This window comes from Fimicolochytrium jonesii (assembly GCF_025526975.1).
Source record: "Fimicolochytrium jonesii strain JEL569 chromosome Unknown EV422scaffold_5, whole genome shotgun sequence".
Classification (NCBI taxonomy): domain Eukaryota; kingdom Fungi; phylum Chytridiomycota; class Chytridiomycetes; order Spizellomycetales; family Powellomycetaceae; genus Fimicolochytrium; species Fimicolochytrium jonesii.
This window is the reverse complement of record NW_026515672.1, coordinates 172,731-192,170: the sequence shown is the minus strand read 5'-3', so window position 1 is coordinate 192,170 and position 19,440 is coordinate 172,731. Positions and strand designations below refer to the sequence as shown.

The 19,440-nt window shown below is 53.6% G+C and overlaps 7 protein-coding genes across 7 annotated transcripts; 4 read left to right on the top strand and 3 right to left on the bottom strand.

Annotated features, from left to right (window-relative positions):
- Positions 1-80: 80 nt before the first annotated feature.
- Positions 81-856, top strand: EV422DRAFT_493640 (uncharacterized protein; the record flags this gene model as incomplete). Its single annotated transcript, XM_053067685.1, has 3 exons — positions 81-243; positions 332-414; positions 479-856. 3 exons carry the CDS (start codon positions 81-83, stop codon positions 854-856), a joined length of 624 nt encoding a protein of 207 aa, XP_052927445.1.
- Positions 857-3,049: 2,193 nt separating this feature from the next.
- EV422DRAFT_565348 (uncharacterized protein) lies at positions 3,050-4,525 on the bottom strand (the record flags this gene model as incomplete). The annotated part of the gene is made up of 1 exon (XM_053072299.1): positions 3,050-4,525. One exon carries the CDS (start codon positions 4,523-4,525, stop codon positions 3,050-3,052), a length of 1,476 nt encoding a protein of 491 aa, XP_052927444.1.
- A 797-nt stretch (positions 4,526-5,322) lies between these two features.
- Positions 5,323-7,394, top strand: EV422DRAFT_611469 (uncharacterized protein; the record flags this gene model as incomplete). The annotated part of the gene is made up of 4 exons (XM_053073878.1): positions 5,323-5,494; positions 5,843-6,724; positions 6,808-6,939; positions 7,010-7,394. The coding sequence occupies 4 exons, from the start codon at positions 5,323-5,325 to the stop codon at positions 7,330-7,332; spliced, it is 1,509 nt and encodes a 502-aa protein (XP_052927443.1). The 3' UTR covers positions 7,333-7,394.
- A 359-nt stretch (positions 7,395-7,753) lies between these two features.
- On the top strand, positions 7,754-10,148 carry EV422DRAFT_618287 (uncharacterized protein; the record flags this gene model as incomplete). The annotated part of the gene is made up of 4 exons (XM_053074031.1): positions 7,754-9,224; positions 9,327-9,518; positions 9,748-9,834; positions 9,927-10,148. The coding sequence occupies exons 1-4, from the start codon at positions 7,854-7,856 to the stop codon at positions 10,146-10,148; spliced, it is 1,872 nt and encodes a 623-aa protein (XP_052927442.1). The 5' UTR covers positions 7,754-7,853.
- A 57-nt stretch (positions 10,149-10,205) lies between these two features.
- On the bottom strand, positions 10,206-12,484 carry EV422DRAFT_520900 (uncharacterized protein). Its single transcript, XM_053069722.1, has 2 exons — positions 11,969-12,484; positions 10,206-11,719 (listed from the first exon to the last, which is right to left on the bottom strand). Exons 1-2 carry the CDS (start codon positions 12,316-12,318, stop codon positions 10,528-10,530), a joined length of 1,542 nt encoding a protein of 513 aa, XP_052927441.1. The 5' UTR covers positions 12,319-12,484; the 3' UTR covers positions 10,206-10,527.
- A 566-nt stretch (positions 12,485-13,050) lies between these two features.
- Positions 13,051-16,297, top strand: EV422DRAFT_565344 (uncharacterized protein; the record flags this gene model as incomplete). The annotated part of the gene is made up of 17 exons (XM_053072298.1): positions 13,051-13,085; positions 13,179-13,235; positions 13,315-13,322; positions 13,424-13,465; positions 13,530-13,675; positions 13,756-13,833; positions 13,905-13,966; positions 14,030-14,078; positions 14,145-14,418; positions 14,483-14,597; positions 14,660-14,714; positions 14,775-14,824; positions 14,891-15,048; positions 15,126-15,334; positions 15,412-15,851; positions 15,939-16,098; positions 16,166-16,297. 17 exons carry the CDS (start codon positions 13,051-13,053, stop codon positions 16,295-16,297), a joined length of 2,070 nt encoding a protein of 689 aa, XP_052927440.1.
- A 122-nt stretch (positions 16,298-16,419) lies between these two features.
- Positions 16,420-18,364, bottom strand: EV422DRAFT_611459 (uncharacterized protein; the record flags this gene model as incomplete). Its single annotated transcript, XM_053073877.1, has 6 exons — positions 16,420-16,993; positions 17,109-17,382; positions 17,459-17,802; positions 17,878-17,894; positions 17,964-18,186; positions 18,274-18,364. The coding sequence occupies 6 exons, from the start codon at positions 18,362-18,364 to the stop codon at positions 16,668-16,670; spliced, it is 1,275 nt and encodes a 424-aa protein (XP_052927439.1). The 3' UTR covers positions 16,420-16,667.
- Positions 18,365-19,440: the final 1,076 nt, after the last annotated feature.

The window sequence follows — 19,440 nt, the reverse complement described above, 5'->3', positions numbered from 1 at the left end:
TTACACCGGTTGGGTGCATGGCACCGATCCTCCGAAGGAATTTGACAGTAGCGCTGGCCGTCGTCCCTTTGAATATGTCCATGGAGACGGTGAGACTTAATCGGAATAACCATGCGCTCTGTCCCGCCGGACAGAACCTGACATTTTCCTATCTCACAGGCCAAGTTCTCGAAGCGTGGGAAAAGGCTGTGTCTACTATGCACGTGAATGAGAAGAGCGAGATCATCTGTGGACCTGAATACGGTATGTTACTTTCCACGGGCGCATCATAGCCCGTCCCGGTGAATACGAGTGATGCTTACCATTTCTTCGGATTCGCCTGATTTCACAGCTTATGGCGAGGAAGGTTATCAACCGATGGTGCCTGGCAACGCCACTTTGTGTTTCCATCTGGAAATCGTACACGCCGAGCTGGTAGGGCTTCAACGGCCTACGGAGGCTATAATGGAGCAATAGCTGACAATTTGCATCTCATCAGCCTCAAGACCCTGTCCCGCAACGCATTGAAGAGGCCACCACTCACAAAACTCGCGGAAACGCCCACTTCAAAACCGGCGCCTACCATCTATCCCAAGAAAGCTACAAGGCCGGTCTAGACCGTCTCCGAACCACGTGGGGCGCCTCCGTGCACGATGACATGGAGATTCAGAAGCTCCGCACCGCCCTCTACTCTAATCTGGCCGAGGCTTACATTCGTACTCTGGATGCTTCTGATGCCGTAAGAGCTTGTGAGGGTGGGTTGGCTGTTGCCCCCCAAAATACGAAGATGTGGTATAGGTTGGGCAGGGCCAAAACTATGCTCAAGGACTGGGAAGGGGCTCAGAGCGCGTTGGATACCGCTGAAGACGTATGTTGACCAAAGCGGCCTCCTCAGGAGACAACTCTACGTGCTTACTAATGGATCTCTCACAGCTTGACCGAGACGACCCGGCAATCAAAGCCGCGAAAGTCGCGCTTCTGAAAGAACAGCAGAAAATCAAAGACGAGGAAAAGAAGCTGTATGGGAAGATGCTCTTCGGTGACAGCGGCGACAATACGCGCTCGGTCAGTCCTCAGAAAGCAACCAAAGACCCCGCTGTTACGGACAAGACTCCCGATTCGAAGGGTGTAGGCATCGCCGGCAAGATCAACGGAGCAGCTGGAACTGGAGCTCTTGCGGCCGACGCGAAGCCCGTCCGAGCGAGTGGTGCCGCCATCAGTGCTGAGCGCGGTTAGCACTATAGTTGAGCAACCATCGTGGCATCGTTGTCGTGTTGCTGCATTTTGCTCAGGAAGTTCATAGCGATCCGTATCTTGCTCCGCTTCTGTCTGGTTCCATGTCTTCCCTTAGTATTGCGGTGCGGCGTATATGGCATTCCCATTGGCAGTACGCAAATGCGCTAATCTCCATCTTATTTCTTCAAGTAAAAGTTCACTGATACGCGAGTCACAGTTAATTAGATATCCCAGTCTTTATCATGTTCACCGGTGCCTGTTTCGCAACGCGTAGAGTCGGAGTTGCTTACGCGTTTTCGGACAGCGTCGTGGTTCATGACATCGAGAGCCAGCACTTTTGAAAAGTACCGAAGATGTCCTGTGCAGTGTTAACTTGCCCCCGTCGTGCATCCCCCCATCTTCCCCCATCTCACCCATCCAGCAGCTGGAAGAAACAAACCGCGCTCCGATTTACAAGATACCTACACGGCAGGCGTTATGAGCGTCCCTTCCATCGAGGACGGGAAGTCATGGTCGGAATGGTTGGTGGATCTCACAGCAGCGCAGAAAGACATTGCCGAGACAGAATGGGACTTGACCGATCGGGCGGCTCGCCGACTAAAGGGAAAGATTGATGGCGAGCTCGGTGCAGCAGTGAACGTGGTAAGTGTTATTGTATGAGCCGATCCCCTGAAACAAGTCGAAGGCATACGTGCCGGGAGGGCGGCTGGCTAGCTTTCGTGGCTTTAGTCCCCCAAACTCTCGTGGCAGGCTCGTTGGCGCGTTTGCACACCGGGACCTGTCCGACCTGACTGCAGGCGGCGTTCGTCACTGCAAGTCGGTCCGACTTGTATGGCTGCTTTATGAACAGCGGGAGGGCGGCTGGCTAGCTTTTGTGGCGTAGTCCCCCAAACTCTCGTGGCAGGCTCGTTGGCGCGTTTGCCCACCGGGACCTGTCCGACCTGACTGCAGGTGGCGTTTGTCGCTGCAAGTCGGTCCAGAGGAAGCTATTCAAGTCACAGGGGATTCTGGGTGCTTTCTTTTGTCAATTTTGGGATCGCTTTGCCAGCCGGGTTATTAATGTGATTTTAAACCCCCTTTTGAGCGCAAAATTGTGCCGATCCCCGGCCCCGACGTTAACGAGCCGACATGGTCCGCTAGAAATAATCCAGCATCATTTTGGTTTTCTAGTAGCTGAAGATATCGAATGGCTCTAGTAAGTCCGGCGACCGAAGTTGATTGTCGCCGCAGGGAGCGAGAATGGTAAATCCTTTGTTATTAGCGACGATACTCAAGAAAAGTATAAGAAGTTAAGACCTGACTATTGCGTACAAAGGGTTGGGGGAAAAAGATTGCCGCATTTGAAGCCAAGTCGGGCAACGCCAAGCCTAGCGAGGCTAGGAAGCATAAAGCGCGGGCCATCGACCATACGATAGAATGGTTGATCGATGATCTCAAGGCAGAGGATCCGGGATCCAGGGCATCTTTGAAGATTGCCGCCGCCATCTATGGAACCGACTGTGTCGCCTACGAGGTTTATGTCTTCGGCGGGGTTCTTCTGGCAGTCGAGGTAGGGCGGTTTTCCATTCCGGCGAGTCTCAACCGAGGCAACGAAATCCCCACTACTTCGGCTATACTCTTCATGACTGCATTAATGGTTAGTGCGAACCAAGCTCGGGGTTTGAGATGGGTCAAGGTCGGATATTGTCAGCTCACTCTTCATTAGGCCCGAATTGGAGAAATAATGGAAATAGCCAAGGACTGCAGGCCAAGGACCAAGACGTCTCACCCCGGGTTACTTCCGCCTACCCCCAACGCCAAAGCACAAAACCCGACAATGCGACGTGACATATATTTATTCTGAGAGTTTGCGTACGCGGATTGCGATGGGATTATGCATGTATGACCGTAAGGTGACTACAGGCAAGTATTGGCGTACATTCATAACATGCAAAGAATAGCAGATTATGTACAACATATAATCCTCATGAAGGTTAAGACTTGCGGCTATATCGCGCATCTCAAACCATTCCTTCTTGCTGAATGATGGCGAGCTCATAACATGCGGGATTCCACCTAGAATCCGCTGCTTCTCCACGAATCTTTGCTCCCCTTCCTCCTCTAACACGCCTTCCTCCAACTGGAGAACCCCTTTCTTTCGTTCTAACTCTGTGCCACGAAGTAGCATCAGGGGCCATGCATACATGGTAGTTGGCTTCAGTTCGTGGCAGAAATCGATGCTCCTCTTGAATGTATCGACGGTCTGATGTGGGCGACCGTAGATGAGGGAGATCTCGAAGGGAATCTCCGCGGCATGCAGTTGCTCCGCCCAGAACTTGACCTTCTCCAGGTTGTTGATGCGCTGAATCTCCTTCATTTCGGCCATTATGATCGTCTGTATCCCAAACTCAAGTATGACTTTCGCATTGTTGACCGTGATAAGCCTCCGAACGGCTTCAACGAACTCGGGCCGCATCATCTCGAAGCGACACTGCAGTGCAAGGCGCCCTGCGTATCCACGTTGGGTCAACTCTTCGATGACCGAAATGTAGTGCGGTCCCGAGTTGAAGGTAGGATCGAGAACAGCGATATCGCGCACAGCGCTTCGCTCTGAGCAGATTTCGTGGATCTCTCCAGCAATTCGCTTCGGTAAATTGAATAAGGATCGCTTCTGGTAAGAGTCGCGATGTTGACAAAATGTGCAACGGAATGGACAACCTCTTTGTGTCTCCCAGCGTATAAATTCGTGCTTGTTCAAGTCGATTACTTCAGTAAATGGCGATGGGGCGGCGTTGAGATCGACATTGGCCATAGAACCATCGTCGTGCCCTCCCGCATGATGGACTCCGCGAATCCGTTCATTGCGAAGTAGCAACATGTTTTCGACAACGTCGCGAAATGCGTCTTCTGCATAGCCTCGGATGAAGATGTCGCTGAAGGGATAGAATGATTCGAGCGTCCCTTTTGGAGCATAGGAAGTCTGCGGACCCATTAGTATGTTGAAGGTGTTTCGCGGGTTTGAAGTCGCCAAGATCTTGTGAATATTTTGTACATAAGATTCGTTCCAAACATATCCACCAAATGCCACAAGATCCGGCTTGCTCGCCAAGATCTCATCAGCTGCTTCTTCAGCCGTGCTCAGCAAGTCTGCCGGAAGCGATTGGCTTGGATTGACGTTGAAGGAGTGATCCTTGACGTCCAAGCGCTCGGCGAATTGGCTTTGTGTCAGTTTAGCTTTGATCGACGCATGTCCAAGCGCAATCCGCGGATCCTTCGGTCTCAGCCAATCCAGCGATACTAGACTAATTCGGAGCTTTTGCATCTGCTCCATTGGACGAGTCCTAGACGGATCAGTTTCACGCTAGAAGCAATACAAGCAAGGTGTGAAAACGCAAAGATAACGCAACCGACTTTCACTCACATTTGGATTCACGAAGTGCTCTTTTTTTCGTGCCTTTGTGAGGTCAGAAAGGTGAGCTATTGCCATGGTCTATTCAGCTGTTGTTTCTTTATATCGTACCACGCTCAAGAAGTCGAGAGCGAGTTTTGAGACGAGGTGGACCTTTTTGAAGGATGACTTGTTCTTTTGCAACTGGTGTGGAGAGCGAAAGAACTGTACGAGGTTTTCGTGGAGGAAGACGTTGTCCCCACCTTCAATATCTCTGGGTGGGGGACGGTTTCCTTCCACACTTCTTGTTCAGGCCTGAACCCTTCAGCGCCCTCGTCGATGCCTCATCGCCAACGCTCCGACCGAATCTTAGCGCATCGCCATGGTGACTGCCTCCAGCTGGAAAGCACATGTAGGTAATCCCGAGAGCATCTTCAGAGACGGACTTGCGCGTCAGTCGACCCTGTAGTGAGTATTCTTCCTAAGGCTCTGAGCACCAACTGATAGCATCCGTGGCGCCGGTGGGCATCAGACGGTTAGATGGTTGTGCTGAGCGTGGTGGAAGCTGTGGTGGAAGGGTGGAAGAGAGGGAGGAGGCGACTTGTTGAATCACGTGACGAGTCGTCTCCCGCTTTGCGAGCTTTGCGCTTCTTGCGCTTGTCTTTTCCGTTCCTCCGTTTCCGCACCTGTGCATGGACAATCCTCGCAGGAGACAACCGTCGCCAACCAATACGGTCACCATGTTACGACTCCATCTCAAGTCTCTGTGCCTGTTGGCACTTGCGAGCGTTTCGGCTTTCGTGAATGCGCAAACCACAACGCCGATTTGCACCGGTGGGCCAATTGAATCACCGAACAAGTTTGATGCGAATAAGGATTACTTCGCCGATGCGGCAAACCGAGTTGAAATTAGTGAGTGTCGTTCACTGCTAGTGGAACAGGTGGAGACGCTGGGGTCTGTTGGGCTCTGGCGGAGACGCAAGAAGAATTGGGAGTTGTAGGAGCAATATGTGGCAGCTGCTTGTGAGATGTGGCAGGGTTGGTTGGGAAGGGTCGTCAATTGTAGGAAGGCTTTGATGTCGTCAATTGTAGGAAGGCGCGCGCGAGTCGCATGTAGAGAGGCGTCCAAGTTATATGGTAGTCGTCCACGGCCATGACGACGCAGTGCCGAAGTATTAGGAGGGAGCGCACCCAACGAAGGCAGAAGCGTGAAGATGTATGGACACAAAGCCGGGAACTTAAACCGATTTCTCTTGACAGAGCATGCAAAGAACTTCCAGGTCACATACAACAAAAACTACAAATTAGCCACCGTTACGTTTCCCGATGGAAAGCAGAAGGCATATAAACTGCATTTGTGCAATTCGGCCACAGCGGTCCCTACGGATGTTGGAATTCCAATTGACAAAAGCGCATTGGGCCTGAAGGAGGTGTACGCTGTGGGGTTCTTGCAGCGCTTGGAACAGCTATCCAAGATTGCTTACATCCAATTCGACGTGCCCGACGTCTCGTCGCCGTGTCTTCTCGGTCAGGTCAATGCGGGCCAGACGATACCCTATAGCGAACCTGGGATCCCATCGAACACCTCTGTGGTGTTTGGAAGCGCCGGCCCCGACGGCGTACCGGTAGTGTCTGTCGCCGAAGCGATGCTGGCTGAACAGACCCCCTTGGCTCGCGCCGAGTGGATCAAATTCTACTCCCTTTTCTTCAATCTGGAAAGCAAGGCAACATCTATTTTCGAGAACCAGATTCTGGCGCCATATCAGTGCATGGCCTCATACGCAAAGTCCGCCGCGAAGACTCAGAAAACAGTTCTCTGGGTGGCTGCGGACAAAGCCGAGACGCCAGCTTCATCTTTCTCAGGGGACGGGAAATACGAAACAGAACTCATAACGGACGCTGGCGCGACCCGCGTGTTGGTACCGGCCGGTAGTACTAAGGATGCAACACTTAGCATATTCCCGAACGCTAATACGTTCATTGATGACACCGATACGGGCAAGCAAGAACTGAAATGGGGAGCTATTATGGGCTTCTATGGCTTTGATGCAAGTCAAGGAGTGAATTTTCCTTGGTGGAGAGGGACCGCCACAGCGCAAATCTTCAAGCCCGATAATTTGAGACTACCTGGAGGCCTGAGCTGTGAGTTCTGAATTTACATGTTCGCAAACTGGCTTTTGTTTCGTACGTGGTATTCAATGGATCTCCTCTCGTCTCTTTTCCAGACACGCGCTACAATGCCCCGGCCATCCCGGAGGTCGTGCTGAGGAACCTCATCCAGGTCCTTGGAGGCACATACAAATCCCCGGACAAAATTATCGAAGATAATCTATACTTCCGCCATATTCCGCTGGAGGGTACGTTCACAGACTTGCTGAAATGCAGTGAATAGTCAATGTATCAACTCACTGTCTCTACCCTCTCCAGGAAACGCAGTGCATCTGACAGCCGACGACTGCGCCGCCTACGTCTACGACCGTACTTTCACATCACCAACTGGTTTCCCCGACTGCGCGACCGCCAAGATTGGCGACTCGAGCGACGGCGGCCACGGCGGAGTTTCCTCAGGCGGCGTCGCCGTGATTGTGATCTTCATCTTCACGGCAATCGCCGCCGCCGTTCTGGGCTACATGCACCGATATGAGTTGAGGGAGTGGTTTGGCAATGTGAGGGAGCGTGGATTTGGGGGAAGTCATAGGGTTGGGGACCCGTGGGGTGGGAAGAAGTTTCAAGGCTTCCAGCTGAAGTGAGCGGGCAAGGCTAGCAGAAGGTAGTCGTAGTTTTTGGGGGGACTTTGGACTGGACAGCACTAGCAGGAACTTTTGCAATCTTCTTAGAGGGGCGAGTAGTGGATCTTCTTTATGCAGCGCTTTCTTATATCACCATATTATAGGAGGTGAAACCTGTTGCTCTTTGCGTAACTTCTATCGAGACATCTTCCGATGAGAACATGTTGCCAGGGACCATTATCGAGAGCCATTCCCTGTGATCCGAAGGAAAGCGCGAGACGGGTACGGTGCTGCCTGCCCGTCTGCTAGTTTGATCGGGTTCTGGCAGGACCTCCGCGCGCGCAGGAAACGCGTCGCTGATGTCACTCAAACCCCGCTTACGTACAATCGACAGGTAGGAGCAAGGGTTCAAACCCTCAAACGGCCGTTCACGCCGCAACGTCCAAAAACCTACAAATACCGACCGTCGCTTGGGCACACCCCTCTTACCACCCCACGCCCCAAACCACCAGCCGACTGCAACCGAATTGTTACAGAAAGACATGACGGATACCCATTCGGCAGCACCGTCGCAACCGCTTGACGACGACTACGCCGCGAACGACGACAAAGCAGGCGCAGACGCGGACGGCGACCCGACGGATGCAGACTCGAGTCGTCTTCACACGCCTGGCCGCGCTGAGGAAGATGGGTCTGGAGGACATTTGCAGCCGCCGGTGCTGAATGATCAGAGCCAGGAGGGTGGGGAGACGGGTGGTCTGGATAGCGGCGATGCACGGGAATCAGACGCTCTGGTGGAACAGCGATCCGGTGCGGAACGAGATCCTGCTGGTCTCCCGACAAGGCACGATGAATTTCCGGTTGAGGGGTCGAATGAGAATACAGAAGATGCACAGGCGATTGTCTCCGGGGAGGTCCCGTTACAGGAAGCAGGATCGAGTGAGTCGTCTGCAGGTCTGGATGTCGTGGATCGAGATGAGGACCAGGCATCATCGGATCTGATAAATGATGACGATGGGGAGGATGGTACCGGGGTCTATTCTGATGCTGGAGAGGCGGAAGCAACGGCGGCGGAAACTGCGGAGAGGCCCACAGTGGAGAGTGGGGGAGCAACCGCAAATGCGGAGAACGTAAATGTTGATGGGAAAAGCCGGGATGAGGATAGGGCAGGGGAGGCTCCTTCTGAATCTCAGGAAAAGGCCACAAAAGAGGGGCTGGAGCCAAACAAAGCCGAAGCACCGCAAAACGCACCACAGAGCTCTTCAGACCTGGCTGAACCATCAGCTGTGAATGAGGCGGGGGAGCAGCCGGCGGCGGGAGATGGAGCGCAAGCGGTGGAGATCGATGAGCCAGTGCACCCAAACGGGATCGAGGCGCTGGCTTCTGAGGATGTTGAAGCCATTCCTCATGTGACAGGAATAGAAGCGACCGAGAGTGCACCCGTACCTGGATATGAGGACACCTCTTATGAGGCATTGGAACATGGAGGAGACGCCCGAGCTCCAGAGGCCTTACAAGGTGCAGATGCGCCGAAGCTCATATCACAACGGGCTTTGGAGTACGCCCCGAGCTGCCCAGACATTTCTGCGCTATTGGACCCACCGCCGATTGAGATATCACAGCAGATAGAATCGAGTACCGGCCCCGAGAATCCCAACCTCGCATCTAATTTCGACCACCATGAGCAGACACCGCATCTTACCGGATCCCTCCCCTCCGCTGACCTCCTAACCAGCACATCCTCAACCTCCATGGACGCCCTCTCAGCCACAAACCCCGACGAAAGAACGCAACCGCATACGCTGATGTACACCCGCGGCGGCGCGACATCAGCGGACGGGACCGACCCCACATTGGATATCTTACGGGCGCTGGAAGTCAGATTGGACGCACTCAATCGGGAAAACGCAGAGGTGTGTGCAGTCTCCCCCATACATAAAAGCATACATAACCAGTTCCCATAGCTTCTGCCCGCAAATGACAAAATAAAAACTGATGTTCCCTCCCCCCGGCAGCTCCAATCTCGCCTAACCCTCCAAACGCAGCAAGCCGCCCAGATCGACCACCTAACCGCCGCCAACGCCCGACTCACGCAAGACTACGAGACCGCGACGCTGGAGAAACGGGCGCTGTTCAAGGAGGTGCAGGATCTGACGACTACGTTGGGGTATCTGAGGAACAAGCTGGAGGAGGCGGAAGCGAAGTTGGTAAGGGACGTTTTTCTGGGAAGTTTGCGGATTCGTTTTGGGGACGGGGAGGGATGGTGAGAGGGGGGGCTGTGCGAGAGGATGGCAGAGGACAAATAGATGGACGAAAAATGATGATGTAGCAAAGGGACCTGCCGTTCGCAATGGGGGTTGTCCTTCCTGCGAGGGCGAGCAACATCACCAACATCTACGCACCACTCCCCCCCCCCCCCCCCCCCCCACCCCATAGGCATCCAACGACGCCCTCCGGCACGCCGAAGAGCGGTGCGCCAAACTCCAGCACGAGAACGAGGCGTTACGTGCCCAGAAACTCCAGGTACCGTTCTCTATTCTCTCCATTCCCTCTGCTCTCCCCCGTTTCTCCTCCACGCCCTCTCATCAACCCTCCACCTCGATCGGAAAATCCAGCTGCTGGATAAGGCCCTCGACCTGAAACTCAAGCTCAAAGACTCCGCTTACACTACAAGCACCACATCGTCCTCATCGTCCACGTCGTCGCGGATCGCGGTGACGGGGGGGAGGATCCCGTTGAAGCAGCGGTATAATAAGTTGCCGGAGATCGGCGGTGGGGGGGCGGGGAGCGCGAGGGGGAGTAGGGGGGCTTTGAATGGGGTTGGGAGCGGGAGGTGAGAGCGGGGGGTTTGTTAGGGAGTAGGGGATAGGGGATAGTTGTAGCAGGGTTAGATTCTCTTAGGTGGCCTTTGAAGGTAGAGGACGACGAGACACTGATCTTCAAGAAAAATGAATGTGATGATTTGATATTATGAAGAAATTACAATTAAGCGTGCTGTCTAAACAAAAGCCCCACACGGAGAAAGAGGAGGCGGTTCGCCGATGTCGCGCTGGAGAACATCTTCCAGCCGGCAAGGATATATTCGCAGAGTCGCAGACTGATGTTGCATGCTACTCAAAAACGGTTGAGAATGGATGACTACGTTCGGGAGCACAGAATGAAAGGGGGTATTGCCTGCGCCATTTCACGAGATCGCCAACACGCCGAAGAGTGCATTCAAGACGTGACACCGGTAATGACCCCCTGCGCAATCCCCGTCGCGATATTGAACGAGCTCCTCCAAAAGTAGTAATTGCTCATCAGCACCAAACTCGTCGAAAACCGTGCAAATCGAATAAACTGTCGGATCGCCTCCACCACCTGTGCCACAATCTCGCTTACAATGCGGTTAACGCGGTCCGCCCACTGGGTATATTTCGCCAGATCGTCCGCTTTACGTTTATGTGCCGCGCGGATGTCCATCTCAAAGTTGCGGTAGTTCCTGTCCCAGGTGGATTTCGCGATGGCGGCGGGTTCGTTCGGGACGAGTTTGGAGGTGAAAGATTCGAGTTCGTTGAGACAGAGGTTGGCGGCGCCTTCGACTTCGCGGAGGATGGTGCGGAGGTGTTTGCGGCCGGTGATTTGGACGGGGTGGTTGCCCTGTTTGCGGACTTTGGCGATGAAATCGGTCCAGACGGAGTTGGCGGCTTCTGAGGCCATGTTTGCGACGAGGGCTTCGGTTGCAGAGACCATGTTGAACCGGTTTCCACCGTCGCGGATCTGTGCGAGGAGCTCGCTGATGAGCTGGACTACTACGGGTCCGTCTACTGGCACGCCGCCGACAACGAAAGGGGTCAGCGAGTCCCCTAGTGTGTCTGCCAGTGTCGCGACCGATTCGAGGAATAGGTGCTGGTTGCCGGGCATGGTGAAGGGTAGCTTCGCAAAGCTCACGTCGAATCTCTCGCGAATGAGTTTCCTCACGCGATTCGTCTGTTCGTCCCCATCCTCTTCACACAGCAGATCATCTAAGAGCCGTCGGTCTGGGATATCTCCATTTATCGACATGTTCTCCACGAGCACCAGCTGCCGGGTTATGTCCACCTCATCCGCGCTGGTTGCATGCCCCATATTGATAACCTGCATGACCGTGTCCAACCCTCCCGTCGTGAAGCATCCCCGCTCAAATGCGTACATCCTGGTCGACAACCGAGCAGCCAACCCAATAACGAATGGTAACGCTGATTGATTGTGATTCGCTCCTCCTTCGCAATCCAGAAAGACGATAGTACCGGGTCCTCGTGGATTCTCGAAAACAATCATGTCGATGCCGTGTGTGCACGGAACGTTCCCAGGAGCACTCGTGAATTTGTGATCTTCGTTTCCAGTCATGTGTTGTCGCACTTTCGATGCCGTAAACGACTTCCCTGATCTGAAAAGAGGAAAAGAGGTAAACATAAGTATCCATTTTGAAGCGAGCGAAAACTGTCCCATGCACTCTGCGCGAAGTGTCTCCGATCCTCCGATGAAGCGAGCAGACCTCGCGCTCCGCTATCGCTCGGAATCCTCAAGAGCATTCGTGTGCCTCGCTTCGCACCGGCCCAGTTGGGTTCGGAACCCTCAAGCATCCCCTCGCTTCGCTCGGTCTCGCTCCGCTCGGCCTCACATGGCTCGGACTCACCTTCCAAACCCAGTAAAAGCGACGATATGAAGCGGAACAGGCAGCTGCGATAGAATCTGCTCAGCCTGCGGGGTGATCCCAGTCGCGACATATTTGATAGAATTCGATCCAGGCGCACTCGGTTGCGATACGACTTTGACTAGGGGCACCGGTTGAGGTATCTCCCTCCAGTCGACGGAAGGCATGGTGGCTTTCCGACCTCTGGAGATCAAGTTGGTGAAAGTGGAGCTGACGTTGTCGAGGGCTGTGGAGGTCATTGATTGCGAGGAGGAGGTGGTGGTGGAGGTGGAAGCGACGTTGGTGGAGACTACGCCTCGGTCGGGTCCAGTTGGCGGCGCTGGGGTGGCCATTGTGCGGAAGGTATGGGGCTGTGGATATGCGTGCGGTGGGTCGTTGAGCGTGGGAAAGTGCAGCGAAACGGGATAAGCGCGTATATAGTCGTGCGTGGGGGGGTGAAGAAAGTTACAGGGGTTTCTTTTTGATAAGAGCTGCAGGCAGTTGGTTGGTTGGGGGGGGGGGGGGGGGGGGGGGTGAAAACGACGGCGTGCGTGGGGGGTTGACGGTCTAAAAACGGCAAGCGAGCGAGCGTCTGTACGAGATCGCGAGAGGGAACAAGCAAGCACATGCCAATCATCATTCCCTCCTCCTCGGCGCGACAACCGCTTTGGCTTTTGGCACGTGCCCCGCCGACCTACTCGAGACGCCGGACATGGATGCTCCCCTTATTATTGTATAGCGGCTGGTCTCGATTGAGCTGGGAGTTGCATCGCGGGAGGGATAGCTTGGGAGCGTATGTTTTCTCAACTAGAGCTCTCTCCCCATCTCGGACCAAAAAAGGAGAGCATATGATTGCGTTGGTTTCCTGCCACTTGTCCCATATGGATGTCGTCTCCATCTCGAAATTGTCGATGGGTGATGAGTCACCACCCACAAGCGTGTCCGTGTCCACGACTCCACTCTCTCCAAAGTGCGGCGTGTCATGCATGCTTTGGATCTGGGCACGGGTGTTTGCTGGCCACCTTCGCAGCTCTTGCCCCCTCTCTTACCCCCCCCACAAGCAACGACTTAAGTAGAGTAGAGCCATGATAAACCAATACCCGGAGGAGAGCAGGACAACGTACGTATCTCTACATCTGAAACTTACCTTGTCTTGCAACCGCGGATATCGACAAAAGGACACGGCATGTGCTGACACATTCTCGAATTGCAGATGCATGTGTTGTGCGAATCTTCTCAAGTTCCCCGGAAACGTTCCTTGTTTTAGTGAGTATGCCCGTCGTCCGGCAACAGGGTTTGAAAAAATACGTTATACGTTGTGGTTACTGATACTCCACCCTATCTTTCAGGATGCACAGTTTGTGACTGTCAGTATTCCGCTTTTGTGGAGAGCTACGACGGCGAACGAACGTAGCAGCTCTAACTTTCCACTTGTCCAACCAACTCTCCTCTCAACAGGTGTCACAGATCTAGTCCCAATACGACCGCCTCCTCCACAACGTAAGGAAGCACGCCTTAACCCCCCCGTTAGACGAACTCGCAACTAACAACCACACTGGAGCAGCTGGAGGGACAGGAAACGGCGCAACCTTCACCCTCCCGACGATCCGGGATCTGTTGTCCAACCCGGAATTGACGAGGGAGCAGATCGATAACGCGATATACCAGCTGTTCTCGAGGCATTATAGTCTTAACGAGAGCTTTTTGAATGTATGGGCGCGGGTTTGGGTATCGGGGACGACGATGCTGGTCATCTTTCCACACACCGACTGAAAATGTGTCGAATCTAGGGGAGAACGACGAATGTGGACGATTCGGGAGTCGCGTTGGATGACGTGCGGGAAGTCTACCAGCTCATTGCGCGGAATGTGAGTGGTTGCCCCTCGCTGCATCTATGTGGATTCAAGCGGTATGGATCTGAACACGACGGCGGAAATAGGGTGTAGCGGCGCAGCGAGCTATGATAGCAGGAATCGATGAATTGCTGAGGCGGCCTGGAAGGTACATGGCGGGCGGGAGCTGGTCGGTTATAGCGGCGCGGGGTTGACTGAGGTGTCTATGCAGGCAGCTCCAACAACCCGAAGACATCAGATTCCTCATAATACTAGTAGAGGTGAGTCGAGAAGGACGTATCGTATCTCTACCATACTCGCCATCTCATCATCTCTCTTCCCACCAGAACCCCCTCTTTCTAAAACCCCCACCAGACCTCGAACAGTCCTACGTCCACTCCGTCGTTTCGCGCCTCCTCGGCCTCCTCTCCTGTCTCCCCAACGACCTCCATCACCACCTCGTCGTCTGGCTTAACAAAGTCCCCACGGCCGTCTTTGGACAACGCGTCACGCTGGTAAATTACTTTATCAGCTATCGTCTGGCGCAGATAGAGGGGATGCGGGAGAATTATCCGACGGATTGGCCGATTCGGTCGGCGGCGAGGTTTATGGCGCTTTTACGTATGTCAAAGGACCATTGCAGCTTGTTGCCGACATTATGGACTCTGACATGGCTTGCTATCAGATGCGACAAACGGACGGAGAGCAGACCCATTACCAATGGCCGAGCTTTACAATACCCTTGTAGATTACGTAGATCTGTATCGGGATTTCAAGATATGGCAGGAAGATCGGACTGGGTAGGACGTCGGCGCTCTGTTTGCTTTACGTTGCGAAAGAAATGCTCACATCGGGTTTTTAGGGCGTTTTCGTTTTGTCAGTATCCGTTCTTGGTGTCGTTGGGGGGGAAGATGCAGGTATGCAGATTTGATATATTGAAGGCATCGATGTTGTGAAAGCGAACACGGGGCTGAAAGGCCGAGGCGCAGATAATGGAAGCAGATGCAAAACGGCAAATGGCGGAAAGGTAGGCCAGGCGTTTTGCTTGATGTTTCCGACCCATTACCAACCACATCCATCCCGACCCCGATAGGTTCAAAGAAGCTTTCTACCGAACAGCACTACACGGTCTCGTCACCGATCCATTCCTCTCGCTACACATCCGACGAAACAACCTCATCGAAGATTCGTTGAATCAGCTCCAGTCGCGGCATTTTGATTTGAAGAAGAAGCTTCGGATCGAGTTTATGAGTAAGCTTTGAGACTTACCATCGATATTCTGGTAGGAAAGAGTGTTGGTACTCATCACATTGACCAACCTTCGGCAGACGAGGACGGGGTTGACGCCGGAGGCCTGACGAAAGAGTGGTTCTTGCTGCTGGTCCGGGACCTCTTTGACCCGCAATATGGGATGTTCATCTACGAGGAGGACAGCAACCTGTGTTGGTTCAACCCGGCGTCGTTTGAGAATACGGAGGAGTTTCGATTGGTGGGGATTATCCTTGGGTTGGCGATACATAATTCCAACATTCTTGATGTACAATCATGTTTTCTCAATCGGTCAACGTGGAGTTGGATAGCGACTGACGGCGATGCTTGAACCCCCCCTACCAGATCCACTTCCCCCTAGCCTGCTACAAAAAGCTCCTAGACCAACCCACCGACATCGAGGACCTCAAGATCCTCCGCCCCACCCTCACCCGCGGCCTCCAACACCTCCTCGAGTACACCTCCCCGGACGTCGAAACCACCTTCTGCCGCGACTTTGTCGCAGAATACGAAGCGTTCGGCCAGACCATCCGTGTCCCGCTCATCCCCAACGGCGAAAACACCCCCGTGACGAATCTGAACCGCACGGAGTTTGTGGAGAAGTATGTGAGTTGGGCCCTGAATGAGAGTATTGAGACGCAGTTTAGCGCGTTCAAGGCGGGGTTCAAGTATGTGTGCGGGGGGAACGCGTTGAGTTTGTTTAGCCCGCAGGAGATTGAGTTGATGGTGAGGGGCGCGACGGAGTTGGATATCAGGGATTTGGAGGGGGTTACGGAGTATGAGGGGTGAGTTTGTGGGATCGCCCTCTGATTGTTTTTTTTTCCTGTTACCGAGATTGAATTGGTCGCACCATGTGTTTCCTGTTTTTTTAGATTCGAACCCACCGACCCGGCTGTCCGCATGTTCTGGGACGTCGTGAACGCCTTCCCCACCGACCAAAAACGCAAACTTCTCCTCTTCGCCACAGGCACAGACCGGATCCCCGCCACCGGGATCCAGAACATGACCTTCAAACTCAGTTGCATGGGCGAGGTAACCTGTCGTCATCGGAGTATCCATTGATTGCAGGACCTCACTGCTGATTCTATGATTTTTTAAGGACTCGGAGAATTTACCGATATCACATACATGTTTCAACCAGATTGGGATATATAAGTATTCGTCAAGAGGGAAGTTGGAGCGGAAGCTGATGATGGCGATTACGTGGAGTGCGGGGTTCCATGTCAAGTGAAATGGAATCACCTGTCGTATCCCGCACGCAAGCAAGCCATATATATCCCGGCCCGCCATAACTCCGAATCACCCCGCTCGATCTTTGGACACCACCCGACCACCGTCAACCGACTTTCTTTTTCTTGTACAGTTAGCTTGCCTTTTAGTTTTTTGTTATTTCTTTCGGTCGCGTTTTACTTTTGGTCTTTTTACCCCTCCTCCCTTACGATAGAAGTACTTCTCTCGTTTGCTATATCGTCTTCTGCTACCGATACCTCATCCCCGCGCCTGCATCCCGAGGGCTTAGTAACCCCCACTCTCTCTTCCCTCATACCGCTATCGGGCTCTGCCTGTTTGATAAGAATAGATTATCTAGCATAGCGTAATCGCTATTCGCTACCACTGCTCTCATCTGAACCCGATGAAGACGATGAAGACGAAGAGGACGACGAGGATGAAGAGGAAGGCGGAACCCTCGGCACCATCCGCAACGCCCGGATCTTATCCCTGCACCGTGCATAAAACTCGGCATGCAACTCCTCCCCTTCCTTCCCCCTCTTCTTCGGTTTTGTGGATCTCGATAGTGGAGTGGCGAGCTCCTCGATCCGCTGCAAGAGTCGCCGCGCGAGTTTCGGGCGCGAGTCCCGTGTGCGCAGCCAGACGGAGTCGAGGTTGGTGAAGGAGAGGAAGTTTTGGGTGATTGCTGTTGTGTAGTCTGGGGTGGGGGTGTGTGGTTGGTGGGGGTCAGTGCCGATGGGATTTTATCGCGATGTAATTGTTGAATGCTCGAACAGACTTTGCGTCCATCTCTATTGCTTTAAGCCACTCACCCAGATTGATAACAACATGCCACCAACCCCCCGGCACGAAGACCGTCTCCCCAGGCCCCTGCACAATCTCAATCATCCCCAACCTCTCTCCCAGCGTCCTCCCTTCTCCATCGACCACATACATGGTCGGCAAGACATGGGCGAACCACGACGAAGCTTCGTGGTCGGGTAAATTTCGCGGTTCGATGAGATGTGGGGGTGTGGTGGGAGGGAAGAGGACCCAGCGCTTGTGCCCGGTTAGGACGGCGTTCCATGCTGAGGTTCCTAGCGGGTCCTGGTTTGTGAGGAGGATGTTTTGAGTCTTCCGCTTACGAGTTGGATATGTCTGGGAATGCTCTGCCATACCATACCAGATGAATCCCCGTCCCACTCCGCGCAGGTCCAATCACAATCCACCGGTACGGCGGCCTCCTCTTCTCCCCCGTCAAAGCAAACAGATCATCCCTGAAATATTTCGGAATCTCATAATCATCCCGCAGATTGCGGGGCCGGTGAGATGAGGTTGACCGGGACCGTTTCCGCTTCTTCCGGGAATGTGAGGATGATGATGAAGAGGTGGGAGTTTTGTCAGCGAATCTGCTGTCGAAGATGTAGAGCGGGGAGTCGTCCTTCTGGGATTCTTTAGAGGTGAGGGCGTAGTGGAGGAAGTACTTCATGGAGATTTTTACGGTTGTGCCTTTGTTTGTTTCTCCCACTGATGTTGAGCGGTCACATTAGATGGCTATTCGAGTAACGTGTGAGACATCTATCTTCGACATCGACCCGATACCTTTGTATTTTTCGTTCCTTTGCGTGGTGAGTTTGAGAGTGATCTTGGGCGAAACATAAATATCCACCGCATTCGTATATCCCTACCTAAAATCCCTCAGCAGTCCCTCCGGAGTCCAGTTCTTTGCAGCATCCCAGCTTTTTGTAGCGCCCATAATGACAACAGGGACCCCTGGCTCTTCAAAGTGGCGAATGAAGTCATCCTCGTCGACAGTATCGTAGTCTATCCTAGGAGCCGTGCGATAGGGTGCTCGTGGCCACAGGTCAAGTTTGTAATATTTGTGCTTGGACCAGCCAAAGGAGTCGAGTTCTGTGAATCGCCAGCAGAATTGAGTGAGACCTGCCTCTTTATTTCCGAAGTTGCCCTGAGAAAGCTGGCTCTGGAGTCACAACATACCTTCTCGAGCGTGTGCTTTTGCGCGAGATATTCTGCGGTCGTAGCGTCGAAGCCGAACCTTGGTGTCGAAGGCGTCGTGTTTCGAAGTCATTTTCCGGAGGGCGGTAGGCTGGCAAATAACGTCACGCAAGGTGCGTATGTATAAGGCACCGTACCGCACTTTGCACCAGCCGGCACGGTGGTGGGAGGTAGAAGTATTCTAGGTAGTCCTTTGCTGAGAGTGGCGAGCAGGAGGTTGTTGTTTACAAGCTCCGACCGAGAGAGGGCTTGCAATCATGACGTTTGCAGGACACTGGGACAGTCCTTCGCGCAAACAGACCGCCCCTTAAACCCAAAAACACCCAATCGGCCGCGTTTGATTAGGGCGCAGTTTAGAAGAGTCTCCAATCCACCGACTTAAAATTAAACTTCTTGGCTTCCAAGATCGCCGCTTCATGACCGTTCGCTGCCACCACAAACTCGCTCGCTGCGGGCAAACCATACACTGGCATACAGTATCCCGCTGGCACACATTTCGTACAAGGGACGCTCCCCATCTGCCTCGCTTTTTTCCTCATAAAAAGGGTTGCCAGGACGGCTTAGGAGTGGCGTGAACTATCGGTCATATCTGTCTTACAACCGGAATCTACTGGCGCTCAGCACTCAAAGCACTTCCGCGGTCGACGCTGCACTTTCATCCACGACCTTCCCCCCCGACTTCCTGCTCATAGCGTCTATTTTGTTGGGCGAGAGTGCCACGGAGACCCCGTCGCTGTCCTACACAAAAGTATCAATGCTTGTGGGCAGTACCCGCTTGAAAACGCGAAATGTCTGAGCAGGAACGGGACCCCGCTGGGGGGTTTTCTCAGGCTCCTCAACCCCAACACCACCGCCCCCAGCAGGCTCCGCCATCAGCAAGTTCTGCTTTGTATTCTAACCATGGCCCACCAATGCAATATGCGCAGGTAAGTTTGGCAGACCCGTATCTGCATTCACTTTTCCAGCTCCTTACTGGTTCAATTCAATAGCCACACGCCCCGGGAAGGCCGCCTATGGAATACAGACCCGGCCCACCACCACCGCAGTTTCAGCAGCAGCAGCAACAACAACGCCCACATCATTACCCCGGCCCACCACCGCAAGGGCCGCCTTACGGACCGCCACATGGTCCACCACATGGGCAGCCGT

Bases quoted from the DNA above. Each gene is read 5' to 3' on its own strand.
- EV422DRAFT_520900 (XM_053069722.1), bottom strand. From the start codon at position 12,318: ATGGCCACCCCAGCGCCGCCAACTGGACCCGACCGAGGCGTAGTCTCC. The intron at 11,720-11,968 runs GTGAGTCCGAGC...TCCTCTTTTCAG, and splicing joins GCTTTTACTGGGTTTGGAAG to ATCAGGGAAGTCGTTTACGG.